At 39.9% G+C, this 20,524-nt stretch overlaps 1 protein-coding gene across 3 annotated transcripts in view; it reads left to right on the forward strand.

The window, feature by feature from the left end:
- The window catches only part of LOC108230528 (protein sidekick-1), a 260,584-nt gene that overhangs the window by 231,055 nt on the left and 9,005 nt on the right, over positions 1-20,524 (forward strand). For all 3 annotated transcript variants that reach the window (XM_037974788.1, XM_017406846.2, XM_017406872.2), the window contains 8 exons: positions 2,258-2,452; positions 7,783-7,984; positions 12,391-12,494; positions 12,641-12,711; positions 13,442-13,586; positions 15,337-15,393; positions 15,516-15,617; positions 17,126-17,241. In XM_037974788.1, coding sequence (XP_037830716.1) covers positions 2,258-2,452; positions 7,783-7,984; positions 12,391-12,494; positions 12,641-12,711; positions 13,442-13,586; positions 15,337-15,393; positions 15,516-15,617; positions 17,126-17,241 — 992 coding nt within the window. The remainder of the gene's footprint in view (positions 1-2,257; positions 2,453-7,782; positions 7,985-12,390; positions 12,495-12,640; positions 12,712-13,441; positions 13,587-15,336; positions 15,394-15,515; positions 15,618-17,125; positions 17,242-20,524) is intronic.

Consider the following 20,524-nt stretch of genomic DNA (forward strand, 5'->3'; position numbering starts at 1 on the left):
TGCAGAGGTGCTGTCTTGGTGGGGAAACATGCTGAGCAGCTCAGGAACCCCTAGATGGATAAGTGGATGCTCGTAGAGATGAGGTATGGGATGAAGAATGAAAGCAATGAGAAATGTATGGAGTATTGGATTGCACTGAATGGAGATTAATCTAACTGAATCGGACAGTGTGGAAATGGATCAGGATTGGACCTGCTCTCTATAGCTCTCTGGAGTATTTTCTCTGAAGTCTTTATAGAGGCTTGCCAGGTGATTAAACCTGTGGTTGAGGCGTGACCCTTCTCCCTAACCCAAGTTAACAAATTATTATGTTGAAAAACTTTGATTTTCAGCAGAAGAGAGTGCAAACCAGCGCTACAGAAAACATAACCTCCTTGGCGGAGGTAATTAAAGAGATATAGCTTGGTGAGATATAGCTCTGGTGAGAAATAAAGATGTTTGTGTAATATCTCCTTGGATGTCCTGTCAAATCTCACGTGAATGGTAAAAATGCAGCACACTGTGGCTCGCTCCATCAGGTGTACAGGCATGACTGAATGAATAGTGAAAAGCCTAAACAATGTTTGAAAGGTCATCAGGTTAGCCAAATGATGAAACCATTATTGTTGCACGTCACTTTATTGTACAGAGTTATAGCTTTACATTAACTTACACAATGAAAGTAGAATCTATTAAGGACCAAAATGAACAAAAATATAAATATGTACAGCGCAGTGCAGCGTTATGGTTGGGAGCAGCATGAAGCTCCATATATGATGCATCTTGTTGAGTAAAAAAGAGGTCTTTTATTAACATGAGCCAGTCACTTTGTGTAATACAGATTTAGCCTCATGTACCTCACAGCAGCAGAATCCTAATAACATTTTGCACAAAACAATGCCTCGACCCAGTTGTTTAGATGCCATTTGTGATCTAGCTGTTATCCTATATTGTTCCACACACAAAATTCACATTAACATACAATCAGACTATCTGATGAGATTATCGCTCACACAACCAGATTAAGTGCCTCTGAGCAGAGTATTATCCCAACCATCTCAGTGTGACCTAATCACATCATCTTAGTTGTGTGTCTCTGCCTGTTTGTAGACACACAGTGTGTGTATGCGAGTGTGTGTATTCGGTCTACAATACAATGCATGTAATATAAGTCTTTGTGAGTGGTCAGTGGCCTGTGCAAAGCTCGGATGGGGATCAGTGCTTTGCGTATGTGTTGAAAGATGTTAGTGTTATTACATGGCCTACTGCACATGAGACTGAGAAACAGACACAAGCCATGTTCACCATGGGTCACTGCCAAGGTTACAGAGGAGAGGTTGTATGTTTATAGAATGTCAGTGAAAGAAAATGTGAGCGTGTGAAATCGCGGGAGCCTTGGAGTTCACCATCAAACTGTGACTTTATTTAGGATAGAGGCCACGCGTGTCAAATCTTCTCAGACTGGAAGTGTAGTTTGAGGACACAGTACACATAGAGTCAGATTTATTCGCATTCACCATGTCTGAGACATTGGAGAATGAAATGTGCTCCTTGGACCAGTCTAAAAAAACCCAAATAAATAACATAAAGGTCCAAAAAACAAAGTCAAGAGTACAGCTTAGGGACTGAGTTCATGAGCCTCACAGCCTCGGGTAAGAAGATATTCCTCAGCCTTGTTGTCTGGGCTTCGAGGCTGCACACTTTTCTGCCTTAGGGAAGGTCGTGAAGAGTTCATAAGCTAGATGGGTGGGGTTCATAATGTTTTTTGCACTACTGGTGTAAACATCCTATAGTGAAGGGAGGCTGTTGTTGGTCATCTTTTGGGCTGGTCTAATCACACTTTGCAGTGCCTTCTTTTCAGCCTCAGAGCAGTTTCCTTACCATCCTGTGATGGAAAATGTCAGGACACCCTCCACCACACACCGGTGAAGCAGCACTGAGGCCGGCATGCTTCAGCCTCCTCGTAAAATAGTCTGAGGTCATTGGACATGTGTAGGCCCAAGTATTTAGCTGTTTTCTTACACCAATCAGCTCCTTTACCTCCTCCCATACATAGACTAATCATTGTTAGAAAATCAATCCAACAACAGTAGTGTCAACTACAAACTTCACAATATGATTTCCCAGAGAACTGGCAGAGCAATCATATGCAAGTAGAGCGAACAGGAGGGGGCTCAGGACACATCCTTGTGGGGAGCCGGAGTTTAAATGTAGGAATTTCTCACACATTCCCATCATCTCTCTTTTGCCTTCTGTCTTTTCTCCTATTCCTTGCCAGGCTACCAAATATCCTACCGTCTTGACAGCAGGGACCCTCAGCGATGGACCACAGTGGAAGTGGGCTCCAACGCTCGCCAGTTTTCCGTCACCGGACTCTCCTCCGAGCAGACCTACAGGTTCCGCCTCACCGCTCGCACCGCCGTAGGCTGGGGCGAACCTCAGGAAGCCCTGGTGGTTACCACTGAACGCAGAGGTAAAGAACACACACTTACACCTAAAGCAGATGACAGAAAAAAAATAGATACAAAAAACTTGATCTGACCACTCAGACATTCAGTGATTCACTGAAAAAGTGTCCTCATTTTGAACTTCGGCTCTTGTGCTAAGTGCTCTAAATTATCAGATCAGCAACAGGTGTTAGCAAGAATATCAGTGTCAGAAACTGAGCTCTATCTCCATGAAAGCAGATCAAACTATTTTTTTGTGAAGGCCAAATGTAAGAGTTGAGTCCTTATGAAGCATTAAGGACTAATACCTTCTAAAAGTCTCCCACACATACTGCTGTATCCAGCATGACCCACCTTCATGCTGGATACAGCAATAAAATGAACTTTTCAACCAATCTACTGCTGCTGATCTTCATCTGAACATACTTTTTTCTTAGGATAGCTGAAGCCTAGATGTGCTGTCTGTATGAGCCAAGTCCAGGGCACAGAACTGAAACAGGACCCTAATGAATGCTATTAGTTGTGCCTGCGCTTTTTTTTTTCTACACCGAGTCAAACTATCTGCTGTGAGAAAAACCCACAGGGACGTGTCTTTTGCTGCGTTTGCAGCAAACAGTATGTGGTTGATGGTGCGCTGATGGTGTTGCTTGTAGTTTCGGCTGGTTGGGAAAAAAAACTTTTAGTAAGCGGTGAAGATCTCATGTTTGTATCTCCGTGTGTGTGCATGTCTGTGAGTGTGTGTGTGTTTGTGCGTGGGCCTGAAGGGAAGGTAGGAAGGGGTTTATCTCCTGATATTTAGAAATAATGTGATAAACAACGATGGTTTTTTATACTGAAGCATGACAGCTAAACAACATTAACATAAATGTTTCTTTTCTTTATGTTGGATGCAATATTTGTTCATAGCTAAAAGAAAATATCATGAAAAAAGATGAAAAAACATGTAGACTTAGTACAATGATCAGTGAATCTCCTGCTGTCTCACTGTTCAGATATCTTGTGTAGGTTTTACTCACACCAAAGTTCCAGTCTGTACTTCTGTTCACACTTAGTTACATAATTAAATGAGAAGAAAATGCAGCTTGATTTATGATATTGTTTTACCCAGGATTTATTTAAATACATGCATTTAAAAGTTTTGTTATAAAAGAACCTGTCTTCTTTGTTCTTCTCATGGTAACTGTTCAATACACATGAATCGGACATAAATGCATCCATGTAAAATGTCTTACACGTTCAAGAAGAGTTACGTTAAAATGTTACAGTCTCTGCAGCGTCGCGTAAACCTACGTGCTGTGCGTCATGGTTTATGTGAAGTCCTCACAAAGATGGAGGTCAGATGTAGAAAGGCGCGCAGTATCTTCAGGCGCGTTATTAGTGCCTCAACAACAAGTAGTTTGTGGACGACGTGCATAATCCATCGTTACTGGGCACTGAAAATTATCAGAAGATGGAAAGAGTGACCTTTTTATGTGTGTGTGTGTGGAGGGAGGGATGTAAAAGTACAGAACAAGATGAAATGACATTTATAGACTCCAGTGGACTTTGCCATAAATGTGGATAATAAACGCAGCAGGGACTAGCCCTCCTGGAGAGTTAGAGCGAGAGTTGGGAATTCAAAACAAAACCTGCAGGGTTTTGAACAAGTCCAAATTAATTGCTTTTTTTTTTTTGCTTGAAATGGATTTATTTGCCTCTCTCACCAACAATTTTCACCACTCCGGTTAGTTTTTCTGTTTCCACAATGATCTGTAGTGGACAGATGGACATTGTACAGTTCCTTGGTGAGAATTTAAATGAGACACAAGTTCTTTCTTCTAAAGGTGAAACAACAATCCTGCTATCACACTCGTAAAACCATCAGTCCTTTTTTGTAAACCAGAGTAATTACAACTGATCAACAGTTCTGTCATTACTCTGCCATTCTGGCAATTATTATGTTTTTAGGGCAAAAAGCATGCTGTTAATTCCCTGTAACATTTCATCTAATCATAACAGCCAGTGGTCTCTTTGCAAAGTCTAAACAGCAACAATAAGAAGACTTTTAAAAGTCAGAGTATGACAACCTGGTCCTGTGGTGAGATATATGATGTTTATCACTGACTGCAATTCTCCTGCTGCTTTCTCTTTCAAAACGTGAAACACGGGACATTTACCCTCCAACAAAAACATGACCACTGACAGACGGAGAAAGAGCAGTTTTTTTGTTCAGAAAACGTTAAACTGAGCAGTCGTTTCTCTTTCCGTATGGAACAAATGAAAAGTCGAGTTTTTCTCCTTCCGTGAGTCAGACATTGCGGTGCTTTAAATCATCTTATCTGAACCGTTGTGCTCCTCTTTCTTGCTGTTTCGTGCACTCATTTGTAAGTGCTTTTGTATTGTTTGAAGATAGACATACATAAAATATAGCCTTCCATACCCGCTGGTTTTACACAGATTGCCCTAAGGTGTTTCCATCGTTTGTTTTCTAAGATGTGATACAACGGCAGAGATTATCACACCTGAAACATGTTTCTCCTTTTTTCCACAAACGCACCTAAAGCAACGACAGTAAACTAAGTGAAACTGAACACTTGAGATACACTTCAAGAGTTTAATGAATGAATGAAACAATCGTGTTACTGCTGTAATTTTAAACTTCAAGGGTTCATTTAAAACTGGCTTTGTTGTTTTTTCTGGATTAAGAGAAGCAAATGAGGTGAGACATAAATGTCAATACTGCTGATCCAACAAGCACAGACACTGTATTGATGCATGCAGTAATAAATTTCATCACTCAACCTTTCCGTCACTTCTTTAGTGTGACTTTACATAAGTCATGTTTTGTTTTTTTTACACTTTGACGCCATAAAAAAAACATCAGATGTGTTATAAAGCAGCATCAAAATATAAGCATTTACTTTATGTTATAATGTTTCCTGTAATTTATTATAACATTCAAACTTTCTACAAGTTTGTGTGCAGATTTATAACATCCACTGGTAAAACCCCTTGGAGAGGAGAAGGTTTATGTGATAGATGGTGTTAAAGATGGACCACATCTGAGTTAAAGTGAGCTATTCTCAAAGTGAAATGTTAATTTAAGAATTAGGTCACAGTGGTTCTGGAAAGTCCTCAAGCTAGAGCATGAATATCTGTCTGCTCGCAGACTTTGATACAATTTATCCCCGATCTCTGCATTTTTTTTTTTTCCTGTCGGCTTAGGAGCACCAATTTAATCAAGTAAAGTGTAATGGAAATGCTACAAAGGGATCAAAATAAAACCTTTTAAATGAATTTTTGTGGAAACCCAAAACCATAATGTTGTGTTTGGAGGTATCGTCTTCTGTTGTAGATTTTAATTGAATCAGATATTCTAATATCCACAGCATCATTATCAGGATTTCGTGATAACAGGATCCGGTGGTTTTCTGTTCCACTTCAGTAAAATAATGGCTTGTTCTTGCTTTGAGATAGACAGAAAAGCCTAATAGAGATTTCTGTCTGATGATCCTGAAGAGCCCAGCTTAATCCCTTTTAAAAACACTCTCTTTGAGTGTGCATGTGGACGTGTGAAGCTGCAAGCATTAAATTAAAGGAAAACAGATATTTCTACAGAAATAATTAGGCCCAAAGATAAGGTTCAATAAGGTTATGGGCAAAACAGGATATTTAACTAAATTTAGACCCTTTGTCTTTTCTTTCCTTAATAGTAATACCCCTGCACTACTTACTTCTATAACCCTCCCTTTCTGTAGCACATAAAGTCTACATGTTGAAAGAGCCTCGCTTGTTCCCACAATTAGGAGGTAATTATCAGAAGATGATCTTAAATGTGGATCAGAACAAAAGCAGGACAGGCAGGGAGACGCAGACGACATCAGACAAACAAAAGAGGGTCTGATTTTAAAGGAAATGGCGAATAATGTCTGAGTAGAAGGAAACAAACCGATTTGACTCAAATTAGTTGTGAATAGGATGAGTGAAGGAGGCCAAGCCTGTGTGCCAGGGTGTGTGTGTGTGTTTGTGTGTGGCCGTGCACATTTGAGAAAATAAATGCAGATTAATTAAACTTCAGAGACAATCAATAATGCTTTTATTTCTCGACTTAATCGATAACCTGATGCCCCTGAAATTAGACAGTTATGCCTTTGGCTGGCTGTGTGTGTGTGTGTGTGTACATGTGTCTGCTGAGGTCTACTTATCACGGAGCTCCTGTGTACACAGTTGTATAAAGATACTGACTCCCAGAGCCATCTTTCATCCTGTAATTGAATAGTGAAGACACAAAGAAATCCACACATTGGCGAGATGTTGAGAAATTGTTTTGTTGATGCTGAATTAATTAAATGTCCTGGTCTGCTGAAGCTTCAGCGCTCTGCAACACACACTGATGCATTTGTGACCTAAATGGGAGATTCACAGGGCCAGTGTTAGGAGCTGTTTGTAGGAAATTTGCCCTAATGGGCTACACTCTCGAGTACAGTCTGAAGATGCGAAGTTAGAGAGGAAAAAAAAAACAGCATCAGTGAGTTTAAAGGGATAGTTCATATTTTTTGAGGCAGGGTGGAAAGGTTGTGAACATTTTATGTCTTACCTGTAGAAAGCTCTTTGAACAATCTCAGTTTGGAATAAAAAAAAAACAGTTTTATTTTGACTGGATTGACAAACTAACAGCTAGGCTGATTGGGGTCGAGGCCAGAGTGGATTGCTGTCTTCTTAAATGGATAGTCGGGTCATTTTTGAAGTGATGATCTGTCAGATAGTTATCAAGAGTTAGTACCTTATCAGCCGTGACATCAGTCACAGAACACGGAGTCTGATGGAAAGTGCAGAAGTCTCTCTATTTCGATTTGTATATCCAAAACCACAAATTACTTTGTCACATTGCTTGTTTTCAGATTATTTTTCTTTATATGCAGATGAGCTTAACAAAAACAACATTTTTGAAGGAAAAATATACCAACAAAGTAGATAAAAGTCCTTTTATTCCAAATATTATACGTGGTTGGTCACCTATTACTCAAAATGATATTTAAGCGAACTGTTAGATGTAGGCCTGTGTTTTGGCTACTAAACTTTTGGGTTTTAAAGTTTAAATTTTGGTGAATATCTTATTTCTTGTTTTAACATAACTACAGTACGTCCATAACTGTTTTAACATATTGACTCAGCTAATTCTGTTCAATTGTACAGTATGTTTTACTATATCATAACAGTACAATTGTACTAAAAAGCGATATGTCTGAATATCAACGAGATGATTTGATGTTTTTGCACTTGCTTCCTCATCATGTCCCTTTTTCCTGGTCTCCCTCCCTCCCTGCACTCTCATCCCTTTATTTTCCCTTCTTCAATCTCCTCGTCACATCCACAGAGCGTCCGCAGCCACCCAGGAAGTTGTCCGTCCCTCAGGATGAAGTTGAATCTCTCCGACTCCATCTCTACTGGGTGACAGGAAGCTCAGGCTCCTCTCCGCTGAGGTATTTCACTCTGCAGTTTAAGGAGCTGCCCAGCGGACCCTGGAAGACGCACACAGCTGACATCCCACACAACATGACCTCCTGGGCTGTCGACAGGTACGCAAGCATCTGTCAGTGCAGTCGTGAATATATATACCAGCTTGTTCAGTAATAACGTTTGATCGTGGGAAGCTGTGTGTAAAAGTGCCGAAAACAACGGGAGTACAAAAAGTTCTAGCGTGAAAACATCCACAAAGAAACAAGTCAGAGAAGTATGATGCTCTCTGCCTTTCTCCTAATCCCTCTTATAAATTTTTTTTCTGCCTTTGCTCCCAAGCTTTAACGTTTGAGTGTGTCCATTTATTTTGCCTGTCTATTCTTTCTTCACAGTTTTTGCCTTTTCATCTGTCATCCCTCTCATTGTCGCCACTTCCTTCCCTTTCTCCCTTCATCCATCAGCAGTCGGTGCTTTCAGCCGCCATCAGCCCTGCATTTGTTCTCCGAGCATCAGCCCTACTCTGCCTCTTGAAGGGGGCTTCAGCGCTATTGTCTCTTCCTTTTACATCCCCGTCTTTCTCACGTCATCCTCCCATCCCTGTGATGCAGTCATTAAGGCAACGGGTGACAGTGGTCAGCCTTGATGGCTACTCCAGCTTTCCTGACAGGCTGAGTAGCAGCTCTGTGATGACTCTTCACCATTGTTCTGAGTGTGTTCCAGTGCCTCGTGACTGTCTGCGCGTGCTCCTTAACCAGCTATCACAGAACTATTTGAGATGTTGAAGTGTGTTCTCTCAGCGTGTCTGTTTCGTCCTGCCTCCCGGGGACCGTCTCTCTGCCATTATGGTGGAGCTTCTGCTGATGTTTTGACATCATTTCTTTAATTTTTTCTTTTTTTTTAAGCACATTCGGTTACTGAGCACTGTGGTTGTAGCGACGGAGGAATGAATTAGCTTACATGTCCTTGTGCTCACTCTCATACATCTTTCTTATGCTGCATGCTAATTGTTGTTTCCACAGAGATGTCTTTGGAACCAAAACATCGTGGCCCCCAGGCTGATGATGCACAGACACATTTTCAAACATTGTCCTTAACATCCTCCCACTGCTGTTGGTACCCCACCTAGTTTAAACTGGGCGTCTTTGATGTTGTATTCCTTCTTTGTACACAAATCTACGAGGCATTTTCTCATCCCTTATTGAGCCCAGCTCATAATTATACAGGAGGACACCTCTCTCCTGTCAGCTGCTGCTGAATGTCTGACTGGTCCTCTGTGGTCGCCTTGGTGTTTTAGAGAACAGCCATGCGTGAAGACGTGCGAGCCCACCGCTCCTTATTACCGAGCTGCTTGTTTTAACCTGTCCTAATGAAGGTTGGAAGAGTTAAAACAGGGAAGAGGGTTTTTCCAACACCTGCTTTATTTTTTAACCAATTTTGCCTCAGTGCAAGTGAAGTGAAGGCTCAAGGCTGATTTTCCGATGGATGAGTATACATCAGTCTGACAATAAGGGCCTCCTGAGTTAAGTATTTCCAAAACGACTGATATATATTGTTATTCTGTGTTCATTAAATCATTCACCTTGAACAGAGGAGAAATGCAGATATCATTTTAATATCGCAATAAAAATCCTTTGACACTGGAGACGGTTAGGAAAGGTGAGGGAAAATTGTTATTCAGGAGCAGCTGTGGTCTTCTAAGGCCACTGAAAGAGCAAAACATGTTTAAGAAGGCGAGAAGGTTATTTTGAAAGAAACTTTTACCTAAATTGATAAATGCTCCCAGTGGAATCTTTTGCTTCTTTTGTTTAAGCAGCCTCTTGTTGTCGCCGCTCCACCGAAGGCGTTAATGTTTTTACCCGTGTCTGTGTGTGTTTGCCTGGTCTTTTGTCTGTAGCGCTACCAGAATATCTCTTGAACCAGTGAGTAGACTTTATTGAAACTTGCAGAAAGTAATCATTGAATGTACCTCTATAACTGATTAACCCGATTTAAGGTGGCCGCCACAGCCAACTAACCTTACAAAACACCAAAATGGCTGAATCCCAAACCGTTTTAAAGATATTGAGATACATTTTGGTTTGGTAGTAGCTGAGACTGATTTTCAACACATTGTCTGAGTGCTAATAGATCACACAAGGTCTTTGTTTAAAATCTTGCTATTAACTATGTGGAGTCTGTTAGCAAAATTTCTCAAGAACCACTGGACGGATTTTAATAAAGCTTTGAGGAAATAATGATTAGATGTACCTCGACAATGGCCACCACAGTCCACTGACATTAGAAAACACAAAAACAACTCTAATTCAGTCAGTTTTATAGTTATTGAGCCAGAATTTGGTGTAATAGCAGACTAAACTCATTCTAAACATACTCTACAAGTGCTAGTAATTAATCTTTGCTTGAAACTTTAGCATTAACTGTTGGAATGACCTTGTTTGTCTGTTAGCAAAATATGTCATGAACCACTGGATGGATTGTGTTGAAGCTTTCAGAAAGTAGCGATTGGTTTACCTTCTGAATTCAATCAAATTCAAGATGGCTGCCGCAGCTAATTAACCGTGTCCAATACTTTAAAGGTTATAACTCAGTCGTTGGGATAAATTTTAAGGTGGTAGTCGCTGAGAGTCATTTACAACATGTACTCTAAGCATTTTTTTATTTTCTAAAACTTACCAAAACAGCCAAATCGCTGTCATTTCTCATCATGAGGTGATTTTAGTTTAAAACTGTGGCATGAAAGGCAACAGAGGATATTCATTCCTCCAAGAAATGTGAGGGCTTTAATATTCTTTGTGGTGAAAAAACTGTGTTGAGGGATATGCACATTATTTGGTATGAAAAAGCCTCCAGGGGTAAAAGACTGTGGAGCTGAAAAGCTCTAAAGTCATCAGTTCAGTTCTTTATATTTTTTTAATGTACTTTTCAACTTTTTTTTTTCTTTTTTTTTTACCAAACAGACATTTTCTGGCACATTTTCCCCCTCCAAATTCAGAATAAACATCTCTGAGTTTGTGTGTGAAAGGGCCAGGGGCGTCTAACGCGCCGCATCACCGTGGTGCTCACGCAAACACACACACTCTTTTTTTAGGCACAGTTTCAGAGAACTAAACGTTAAAGACTGATAACATTTTACTAGAGTTGACTCTAACAGCGCTCTGTGCCACAAGTACTACAGTCGCTCCCCGTGCGAGTAATCCTGTCAAAGTGGATGTGCGGTGCCATTTTCAACTGCAAAGCTTTTAATTCATCTCTCTCTCTGCCTCTGGTGGATTATGCAGCTACCAGCAAAGAGTCAACACACAGACTTAAATAAATCAATTATTGATTTTAACAAACTATACCCTGCTGATTGTGTTACCATACTGGTATGTTTATATTGCCAGGTTCAGTCAAAATGTACCAGTTTTTTTCTTTTAAACCTTTGAAATTAAATGGTGGTGTTGGTGGTAAAGATTTGAGTTTTAATTTTTTTTTTATTAAACTAATAATCCATCACATAAAAGTACAACTAAATTGCTTCATTTTTATTTTAGCCTATGAAGTGACAACATTTTAATTTGCTTTTCAAGAATGTAAGTGTATGTGAACGTTAACACGAATTCTTTGCACATCAGTATTTGTCGTTGCTTTGCTTAAGTTTTATTTGGAGACGAAATGAATCAAAATGGTTAGTTTCATTGTCCATTTAGAGCCATGGTTTTCATTTAAACCATGGGTAATGAGACTGAAAAAAGTATTCTGAATTATGCATAATCATTAATATGTAACAAGCCTCCCACCTTTTTTAAGTTTTAAAACGAATATACATGTCTGTATATGTTAAAGGAACAGTTTGGATCTTTTGAAGTGGGGTTCTGCTGATAAGTTATGAACAACTAATGTCTTACTTGTTGTAGCTCTTTGAACAAGCTCAGTTTGGAGAAATGAAGTTTAATCCTGCCTGGATTGTTGTGCCGTCTGAAGCTGCTGTATTAAAACAATTCTGATGTAACTATTGCTCATCATGTGAACAATAGTTTCAAAACCGTTTTTCCCTTCATCATTACATTGTAATTGCACCATTATTCCAGCAAAAAGAAGTGACGTTCCTGCTGGAAGTGCCTTGAGCTGCATCTCAAGTGCTACAGCTAGCTGCTGCTGCTGCTTTGTGCTAACAAATAACCATAAAAGTCTCTATAAATAACTGTGTAACGTGAAACTGAAGTTGATGTAAAAGGTTTTATAAAATAGTGTTGGCATGAACCACTCTGAAGATGGCAGAGATCCACTTTGGTCTTCTTCCCACTCGGACTAGCAGTTAGCTTGTCGGTCCAGTCATAATTAAACTCTATTTGTCCAAAGGGATTTTGTTCAAAGAGCTATCTACAAGAGGTATGATATTAATTGTTCATAACCTTTCCGCAGAACCCCACTTCAAAAGCCTGAACTGTCTATGTAAGTTACATTTGTCAGAGTACATGCCCTAAATGATTCGTAGCAAATTCTGCGTCCTTCTGTAAATTTAGATTTATTTTTGTCTCTGTAGGCTGAAGCCCTTCACATCTTACAAGTTTCGGATGTTTTCCACCAATGACGTCGGGGACAGTGTTCTCAGCAAGGAGACGGAGGCCGTTACAACTCTGCAGGATGGTAAGAACCTGAGATGTTGATTCAGCACAAGGTTAAAGAACGGAGAAGGCTTGAGATTTTTATGGGTTTAAGAGCACAATATTGTAGAGCTGTTGGGAGATGGACAGTACGTCTGTACCTCGTTTCCTTTTCTGTTTCCTTTTCAGTGCCTAATGAGCCTCCAGTGATACTATCAGTGAAACCAACGACCACTACCTCAGTGGTGGTGCAGTGGAAGGTATTTTCAGGCTTCAATCACACAAACAGTCCCTGATAAAAACAAAACCTACACAACAAAGCTTACAGTCAAAGTCCAGTTTAATCAGCCACTTTGAGAGTTGAGTCCCTGCAGACTTCTGCTGTGTGTGAATTTGAACCATCCGTTTCTGTTGGCCCAATTATCATTATTTATTAAAACAGGAAAAGTCAGAGAGCAGTAAAGCTAGACTGTAAGGATGGAGGGAGTGAGAGAAAGACCAGCAGTATTGGGTGGGGGAGAACTTCTAATGATTATAAACCAGCAGGAGGTGTCTAATAGGTCGAAAGGAGCCCCCAGCAGTCAATTCAGCAACAGAGGAAATAAAGAGAAAAAAGGAGAAGACAGTAGATACATTCTCAGTACTTCACAGCTTGCCTCTTTTCCTCTTCTGTCTGTAAATGTCTTCTCTCATCTTTGTAGCCTTATGTCAAAGCAGAAAGAGGCAATGAAAACACAAAGTCACCAGCTATTTCATCACCCCTTACTAGAGTGCCAAACCTACTGAAGCATCACTCTGCCTTTGCAAGCTACCACCAGACCAATACAGTAACCCTTTAAATTGGACCGCTAATAAAATACAGTTCTGATTAGGCTGACGTTGTCCTGTCTGTCACCTTACAGCGTCCCCAAAAAATTAACACTGTACATAATTATCAGGCTTAGGGAAGAAATTCGTGACTAACGTATGTGTATGTTTGAATGTTTTTAGCGTCCCACTGAAGACAGCATCAACGGGGTCTTGACTGGATACCGAGTGTATTATAGGGAACTCCCGGTTAACATATCTACTTTCACCGAAGCAGAAGTCCAGACCTCTGCTTCTGGAAACAACACCACAAGCGCCCTCGTTACAAGTAAGTAGTGCTGCTGCTAAAGACAGTATCCCACTGGACTCCATCATTCAGGAGGGAGTCTGCAGAATATCTCGCAACGTTGCTGGAGGTTCTCAGGGTCCTCGCTTGAGCTGAAAAGGCTCTAAGACTTTTGAACAAAATTTTGTCCAACAAATTCTCCTTTTATATAATCAGAGAGTCATTACAAGCATCTCAAACCCTTCTCAAGAGTCTTCAGCCCGTCTCAGGAGAGCTACAGCTGCATTTTGACACCTGCATAAGGAGAACTACACGCACAGAAAACACGTCCAGGTCTAAAAATCACACCGATGATTAATAATGATTTTTATAAAACTGAAACCTTAATTTCAAAGGTCTACTCCAGGGATGTCAAACTTCAGGCCACTGTCCTGGAAGTTTTAGGTTTTCTGCTCCAACACACCCGATTCAAACGTTTAATCACCTCCTCACCAAATCATTAAGTTCTCCAGAAGCACGTTCACAAGTCATTCGTTTAAACCAGTTGTTTTAAAACAAGAACACATCTAAAACATGCAGGAGAGCGGCCCCCTGAAGAACGGAGTTTGACACGTGTGGTGTACTGCCTTAGATTAAGTTAAAATGGTGGAGGCAGCTGTCAAAGTGGGTACAAAGCAGGCTGAAGTAGGTGTTAAGAAGGCAAAGAAATAATGTGCGCCACCTTAAATACAGCTTTGTGAGCCGTGCACACAAAAAAAAAAAAAGAGCCATGATTTTTAAAAACTGGTCGTGCAAAACGCAGCTGCACAGCACTCTGGTCACTTCTAGTCTCTACAAATACTCTGAATTCAGTGAGACTGCAACAGAAAATTTGCTGTATTTTTGTTCGATATTGAGTCAGGTTTAAATGGTCGTTTAGTTTCCACCTGTCGCAACCCGGTGAAATACTACCTTAAAGGAGATGCAGCAGTCACAGTTTCCTACACCGATTTGGATTTTTGTACACCTCTGACCTGTCATCCCCAATTTTCTCTAGTCAAGAAACTTAGATTTTGTCAAGTTATGTAACAACTCTTACTGGCAGTTTTATTTGGTGTAGCTCGTTTGTTAAATAAACTAAATTATCTGTATCAGTAATCTGGCAATAAAGACAGTTTTCTTGGTGTTAGGTTTTGACCAGTCTGTTACACACACTTGTGTTTTGTGATTTGTCATATTTTTTTTATATATTTCTATGACTAATGCAGCTACAGGCTGTAGATCAGAGGACTGGCGAGGTCTCAGGAAACCATTTCTAAGACCAAACAATCCAGATAACAGACCTGTTTCTGCTGTCAGCATCCTACAATCACAGAATAGTAAATTCGTTAGATAATAAATATCAGCTGTTCGCCAAGGCTGTTTGTAGAATTTGAGCCGCTTCTCTGAAAGCCTTGAATTAGGAGAAAACATTTTAGTATACTTGAAAAATGACGATAAAAGGGCTGAAGAAAATCCTCACAGCTCGTTCTTACGTTACACATGGTTTCTTTGCTGTGTTTGTTGACTGATATAATCAGAGGTCATGAAATTTGAAAATAAAATAAAATGCAAGTTGCAATGTAACATTCCAGTAATAACATGTTATCACACACTGAGCAGCCTGTTGGTCTTCATAACTCACTGTGAGGCAAGTGGACAATTATCTGCCCGCTCCAAAATGCAAAAAGTTACACAACCATCTCCATTTTGTTTGGCACTTTATTGTTAAACTTGAAACATTGCACTCATCCTTATTCCGTCTGTCTTAAAGCCAAAAGCACCTTCAAGACAGTCAGCAGCGCCTCACTCACGGAGTTTGAGCTGACACGTAAGTAATTTACTCCACAACTGAGAGGTGAACCTCGGAGATTTAACATCAGCTCAAATATGAACCCCTTCTGTTCCACGCAGCAGATGTTCTTAACATCAGGGTTTGTCGTTTGTTTGCAGAACTGAAGAAGTTCAAATGCTATCAGATTGTAATGACAAGCTACAATATCATCGGCGAGAGCCCGCCTTCAGCTCCGGTGGAGGTGTCAGTCGGAGAGGCAGGTGGGTGAAAAGAGAGTTTTATAAAACTGCTGATCTGGATCTCAGTGTCAAATCCTCTTTGTTTATAACATTTACTGAAAGCAGTGTTTATGTGAACATGTTGGTGTATTTTATTTTTATTATTGTTTCTAAAAGCATGAGAGCACATTCCTAATTGGTGAAGTTGTATTTCTGATGAAAATTACCTTGATTTTAATCTCATTCAGTAGCTACTTTTGCGCCCTTTAATGGAAATATTGCATCGTCTTTAGCAGCAGATGTAAAATTCTGACAAATGTTTTATGTTTTGTGGCTCATCTTACTATAGATTTATTAAAAATGGTGAATACTCTTTTAATTTCAATGGTAGCCTCAAGTCTTTTCAGAAATGATGCTATAAGCTTTGCTATTTCCTTTAGAAGTATTTTACTTTTCTCTTGGCTGAAAATAAAAAAGCTCCACAAGGTTTTGTGTCGATAAAGATCATTTTCAGGTTTCTCAAAAGTCCTTAGGTGGTTGGGTGATAAATATTGTCTTGAACCCCTCTCAGAGCCTCGGCATAACCTTGTTTAGGTTTACATTAAAAAAGATCACCCACTTTCCAAATTTGTCACCTAACTTACTGACTAACAAACTGAGTAGTTAAAAAACACAAGGCAATGTGCTGAAATTGTCTCATAACAAATAGTTCTTTTAAGTATTTTTTGCTTTTCAACTGAAACAATTTGGTGCCTAAAATAAACTTTCTTTTCCTAAACTTTCAGTCAGCACAGATGTTCATAATTAAGCTTTTTAGCTATGTTGTGTTGGTGTGGAATGGGAATTAAAGCTCTAGGAAAAACAATGTGGACCTTTAGTTGGCATGATTCTCCACTGTAGAACGATTTATTTTCTTCTTCTATTTACTTTGTCCTGACCACGCGTTATAGCCTTGCTCCTGGGTGTGTGTGTGTGCATGCGTACACATCTGAAATGTGGCACAAGGTCAACTGTTTTGTAGTGATGGTCCAATCTCTCTTTCACTTTCACTGGAAAGTCAAACTATGAATCCATTAGACAGACATGATTACAAATACAGCCACCTCTTTTTATTCTCTACACACACACACAGCAACAACAATAAGGCTGACGTAAACCACAAACAAGACAGAGGTGAACAGATTTACACATTGCTTTATGAACAGTTTCACTCACCAGTCGCACTTTTGTATTCACTGTGTGTGTGTGAGTGTGTGTGTGTGGAGTTTAGTAGGCCATACATATCACATACTCGGAAGTGAAAGGTGAGGATAAGGGAGGGGGAGTGAGAAAAGCCTGGAGGGGAATGATGAAATGGGGTGATATGGACTGTTCTCCAGCCTCAGGTGCACACCGCTGAGTGTTCATGCTTATGTGCGGTACAGTGGAGTAACAAGGTACTGCCTTAGGCCCAATCTAATTGGAAGGGTAGAACATATTTTTCTTACTTCCTGTTCTTTAGCATGCAGCTGAACACACGCAGTAACTGGAAACTCTCTCGCCCGCTGCAGCTCCGTCGGTGGCGCCTCAGTCTATCAAAGTGTCAGCCGTGTCTCCCTCCAGCTTGGAAGTGACCTGGGACACGCCGCCCCTCGAGACCCAGAATGGACTCATCCAAGGATACAAGGTGACTCTCAGTAAAACAAGCACAAGCGTATGTACACACAAAGAATACATATGCCTGCCTGGAGAAAGGCAAAGAGGACTCCACCGCACACTCGAATAAGTGCTTGGTGTGCGAGTGTCCGCATCAACCACGCTGCCCTCTCTGGATCTTTATTTAAAATGTTTCTGCTCTTGTCTTGGAGGGCTTCGGCTCTGCTGTGTCTTTAAGTGTCCTATAGACATCAGAGAAAGAATTAAAGCAGAGGACGAATCTGAATATCTTTTAATGGTTTCTGTATTAGCTCTCTGCGTGTCTCTCCTCATCGTGTCTTCTGTCCAGCACTCACAGTTAGTGCTTAAAACACAAGGTTATACGCCCTGCCTTTGACATATTAGTTTCAGCCAGTGTTGAGGGGTAAAAAGAAAGAAGGGATTGAAGTATTTGCAGTGCGAAGGAAGGAGACGGTGCGAGTGATCCCCTTAGAATCCAGATTAGAGGAAAAGATCGAGGGACTGTGTTTAAACTAACAGAGATGGAGAGATATGCGAGAGAATGTGGGTTAAGGAGATTAAGATGAGAGAAAGAGCCGAGAATATTAATTGAATTTATAGGTCCTGACTTCTCTTAACACTTGTATGTTTACGTGGATAGCACAGGCTACGGGACACAGCACTATCAAAATTCACTGGGATTTACAAATTAGCAACCCATCAAGCATAAAGGCTAAAGGCCAGCAGCCATGTTTGTGCATCAAGCTGAACTCACACACATCGGAGCTGTGGAAGGTTGCACGCTGCAAAATGTTAGGGACAGTTGTTTGTACTACAAAAGATGAGGAGATAAACAAGTCTGGAAATGATTAAATGTCTCCGTTTGTGCAAACAGTCGCAGATACTTTTTGGTGTGTGTTTTAAATTTTTTTTATCTCTTCACCAAAACGCTGTTTATGTTTACTCGTGACAGCGTTCAAATTGCTTTCGAAGTAATCCGGCCCATCTATAAAAGCCGATCCATTAAACGACAGAAGAGTGGATTACAAAAATGACCAGGATTGTTTTTACTACGCCATCAAGTAGCACAAAAATTACTTCCCTTTTTTTTTTTTTAGAATAAAACTTTTAAACAGGGAAAAGCTGTATGCAGAAGGTAATACGTTTTGATCCTAAACTGATCGTATGAATGAGTTATTGTGTACCTCATTATAGTAAGAGCTCGTGGAAAGACAGATATGGGATAATGCTGCCCTCAAGTGCTACTCAAAAGCTGCTACGTTCAGCTTTGGAAGCTGTAAATACGGCTTATGGTGCTCAGAGGTGCTATCTGTTCAGAATAATAAGAAAATGGACCCCTTTGTGTGACACTTGGCTGCTGTTTTATTTTTTAACTGCATTGGCAGGTTATGTTTGAGGAAACTGAGCACTGAACCTTGCATTGCCAAAAACACATCCATGAATGTACTTCTCCTTCTCGTTTAGTTTGCCACACAAATTGCTGTAATATATTTATTTTTGAAAGGATGTCCTGCTATTAGAATTGATATTAACAGTAAAATTACAGCTGCTGTATTCATCTCTCCTCTTGTAGCTCATGAGAACATTATGAAGTAATAGCATACATTAATACTGCTGCACAACTTGGTGTCCGTCTTGATTTTAAACATTTCTTCCACATTTAAACCAGCCGACAGAGAACTGCCCAGAGATCAGGCCCTCTGCTCTAAAAAGGTCACAGCATCACCATCTGATTACAGATTAGCTGAGCAGCCTTGTGCTGCGTGATTAGGAACATGGGCAGTTAATTATTTTTAAGATGTTTAAAAAAAAACATGCTGCAGTTGCACAGATCCATATGTCGAGCACACTATTGACCACCGCACAAAAAGCCAATTATGTTTTCAGCTGTGTCTGTGTGTCAAAAATGGCTCCAACAACTAAAACTTGGTATGGTTGTAGCTGAGACTGACCCCCTATACATATTCTGAGTGCAAGATCTGTGTTTAAAATTTTGCCAATAACTATTTGGAGTCAAATCTGTCTGTAAAATATACCATGAACCATTGATTTTATTGAGACTTTCAAGGAATAATCATTGGATTAACGTCTATAGCTGATTAACGTTTGAAATCAATCCAAAGCAAGATGGTCATCTGAACTAATCAGCCTTAACAAACACAAAAATAGATATAACTTGACAATTTTATAGATATTGAGCTACACTTTGCTGAGGTAGTTCCTGAGAGCCATCCACAACACATTTTGTGTGACATCTTGCAATATGGCATGACATTTCATCTGACATTTTCTGTAAGGTTTGACCAAAACAGATATATCTCTCAACAAACGTTGGTCTCAGTCTAAAGCTCTGACATGAAAGGCGGCGGGCAATATGCAGTCCTTCAAGGAATGTTAGGCCTTTTATTCTTTTTGTTTCTTAAAATCTGCCAAACATTTTGGCTCAAAACTTATAGAAGCTACCTCAGAACATTTTTGTCTTCGTACAGAACCCTTGTCTTTGTTTCTCGTGCTTCTTAACGTCGCTATTAGCCGTAGATTTGAAATACACATGTAATGCTTATTTCTTGGCAGTTTTGATGTTAATTTAGCGTTTCCTCTAAAATAAATATCACTACAGGAAGAACAGGGCTTTAACAGAAATTTACTGACATGGTGTTAAAGCGAATAGTTGTAAAACAAACAGTCTTGCATTGGATATCCTCATGTTTTAAACAGGAGAGAAAGTCATTTTAAAACACTGAACAGCTTCTGATTTGTGACTGTATGCTGTTAAATATATATATGTGTGGTTTTAGGTTATCAATTATCATCTTGCACAAAGAAATGCCACATTAGTTTCCCCTGCTGATTAAACCAAATATTCTTCCTCTCCTACTAATTAGTTCATTTGCAGTTTGCTCATCTTTACATTGGGCTGTTTTGTTGTGGAAATCTCACAGACTGTGAGACTGAGTTACAACAGATAGATAAAAGCTGTGGCCTCATTACAGTGTGACATTCACATGACATAAGCTACAGGCTGTAAGTCTTTAATAATAATAATGATCTAATCACACAGCGGACAATAATCCTATAACCTTTATTCCACTTCATGTTACAGGGATCAGCCAAATTAATCCATGTATCTTCATTACCGGCCAATGTCATAAAATCTATTTGTCACATTAAAGATTATTGATTCATTCTCATGTGAGCATTTACAGCCTGCAGATAAAAGGGGCTGGAAGTGGCTGTGCTGTACTGTACGCCTTTATAAAGATCCTCTAAAAGCTCCTCATCTGAGCCTGAAA

This window comes from Kryptolebias marmoratus, linkage group LG3 (assembly GCF_001649575.2).
Source record: "Kryptolebias marmoratus isolate JLee-2015 linkage group LG3, ASM164957v2, whole genome shotgun sequence".
Taxonomy (NCBI): Eukaryota; Metazoa; Chordata; class Actinopteri; order Cyprinodontiformes; family Rivulidae; genus Kryptolebias; species Kryptolebias marmoratus.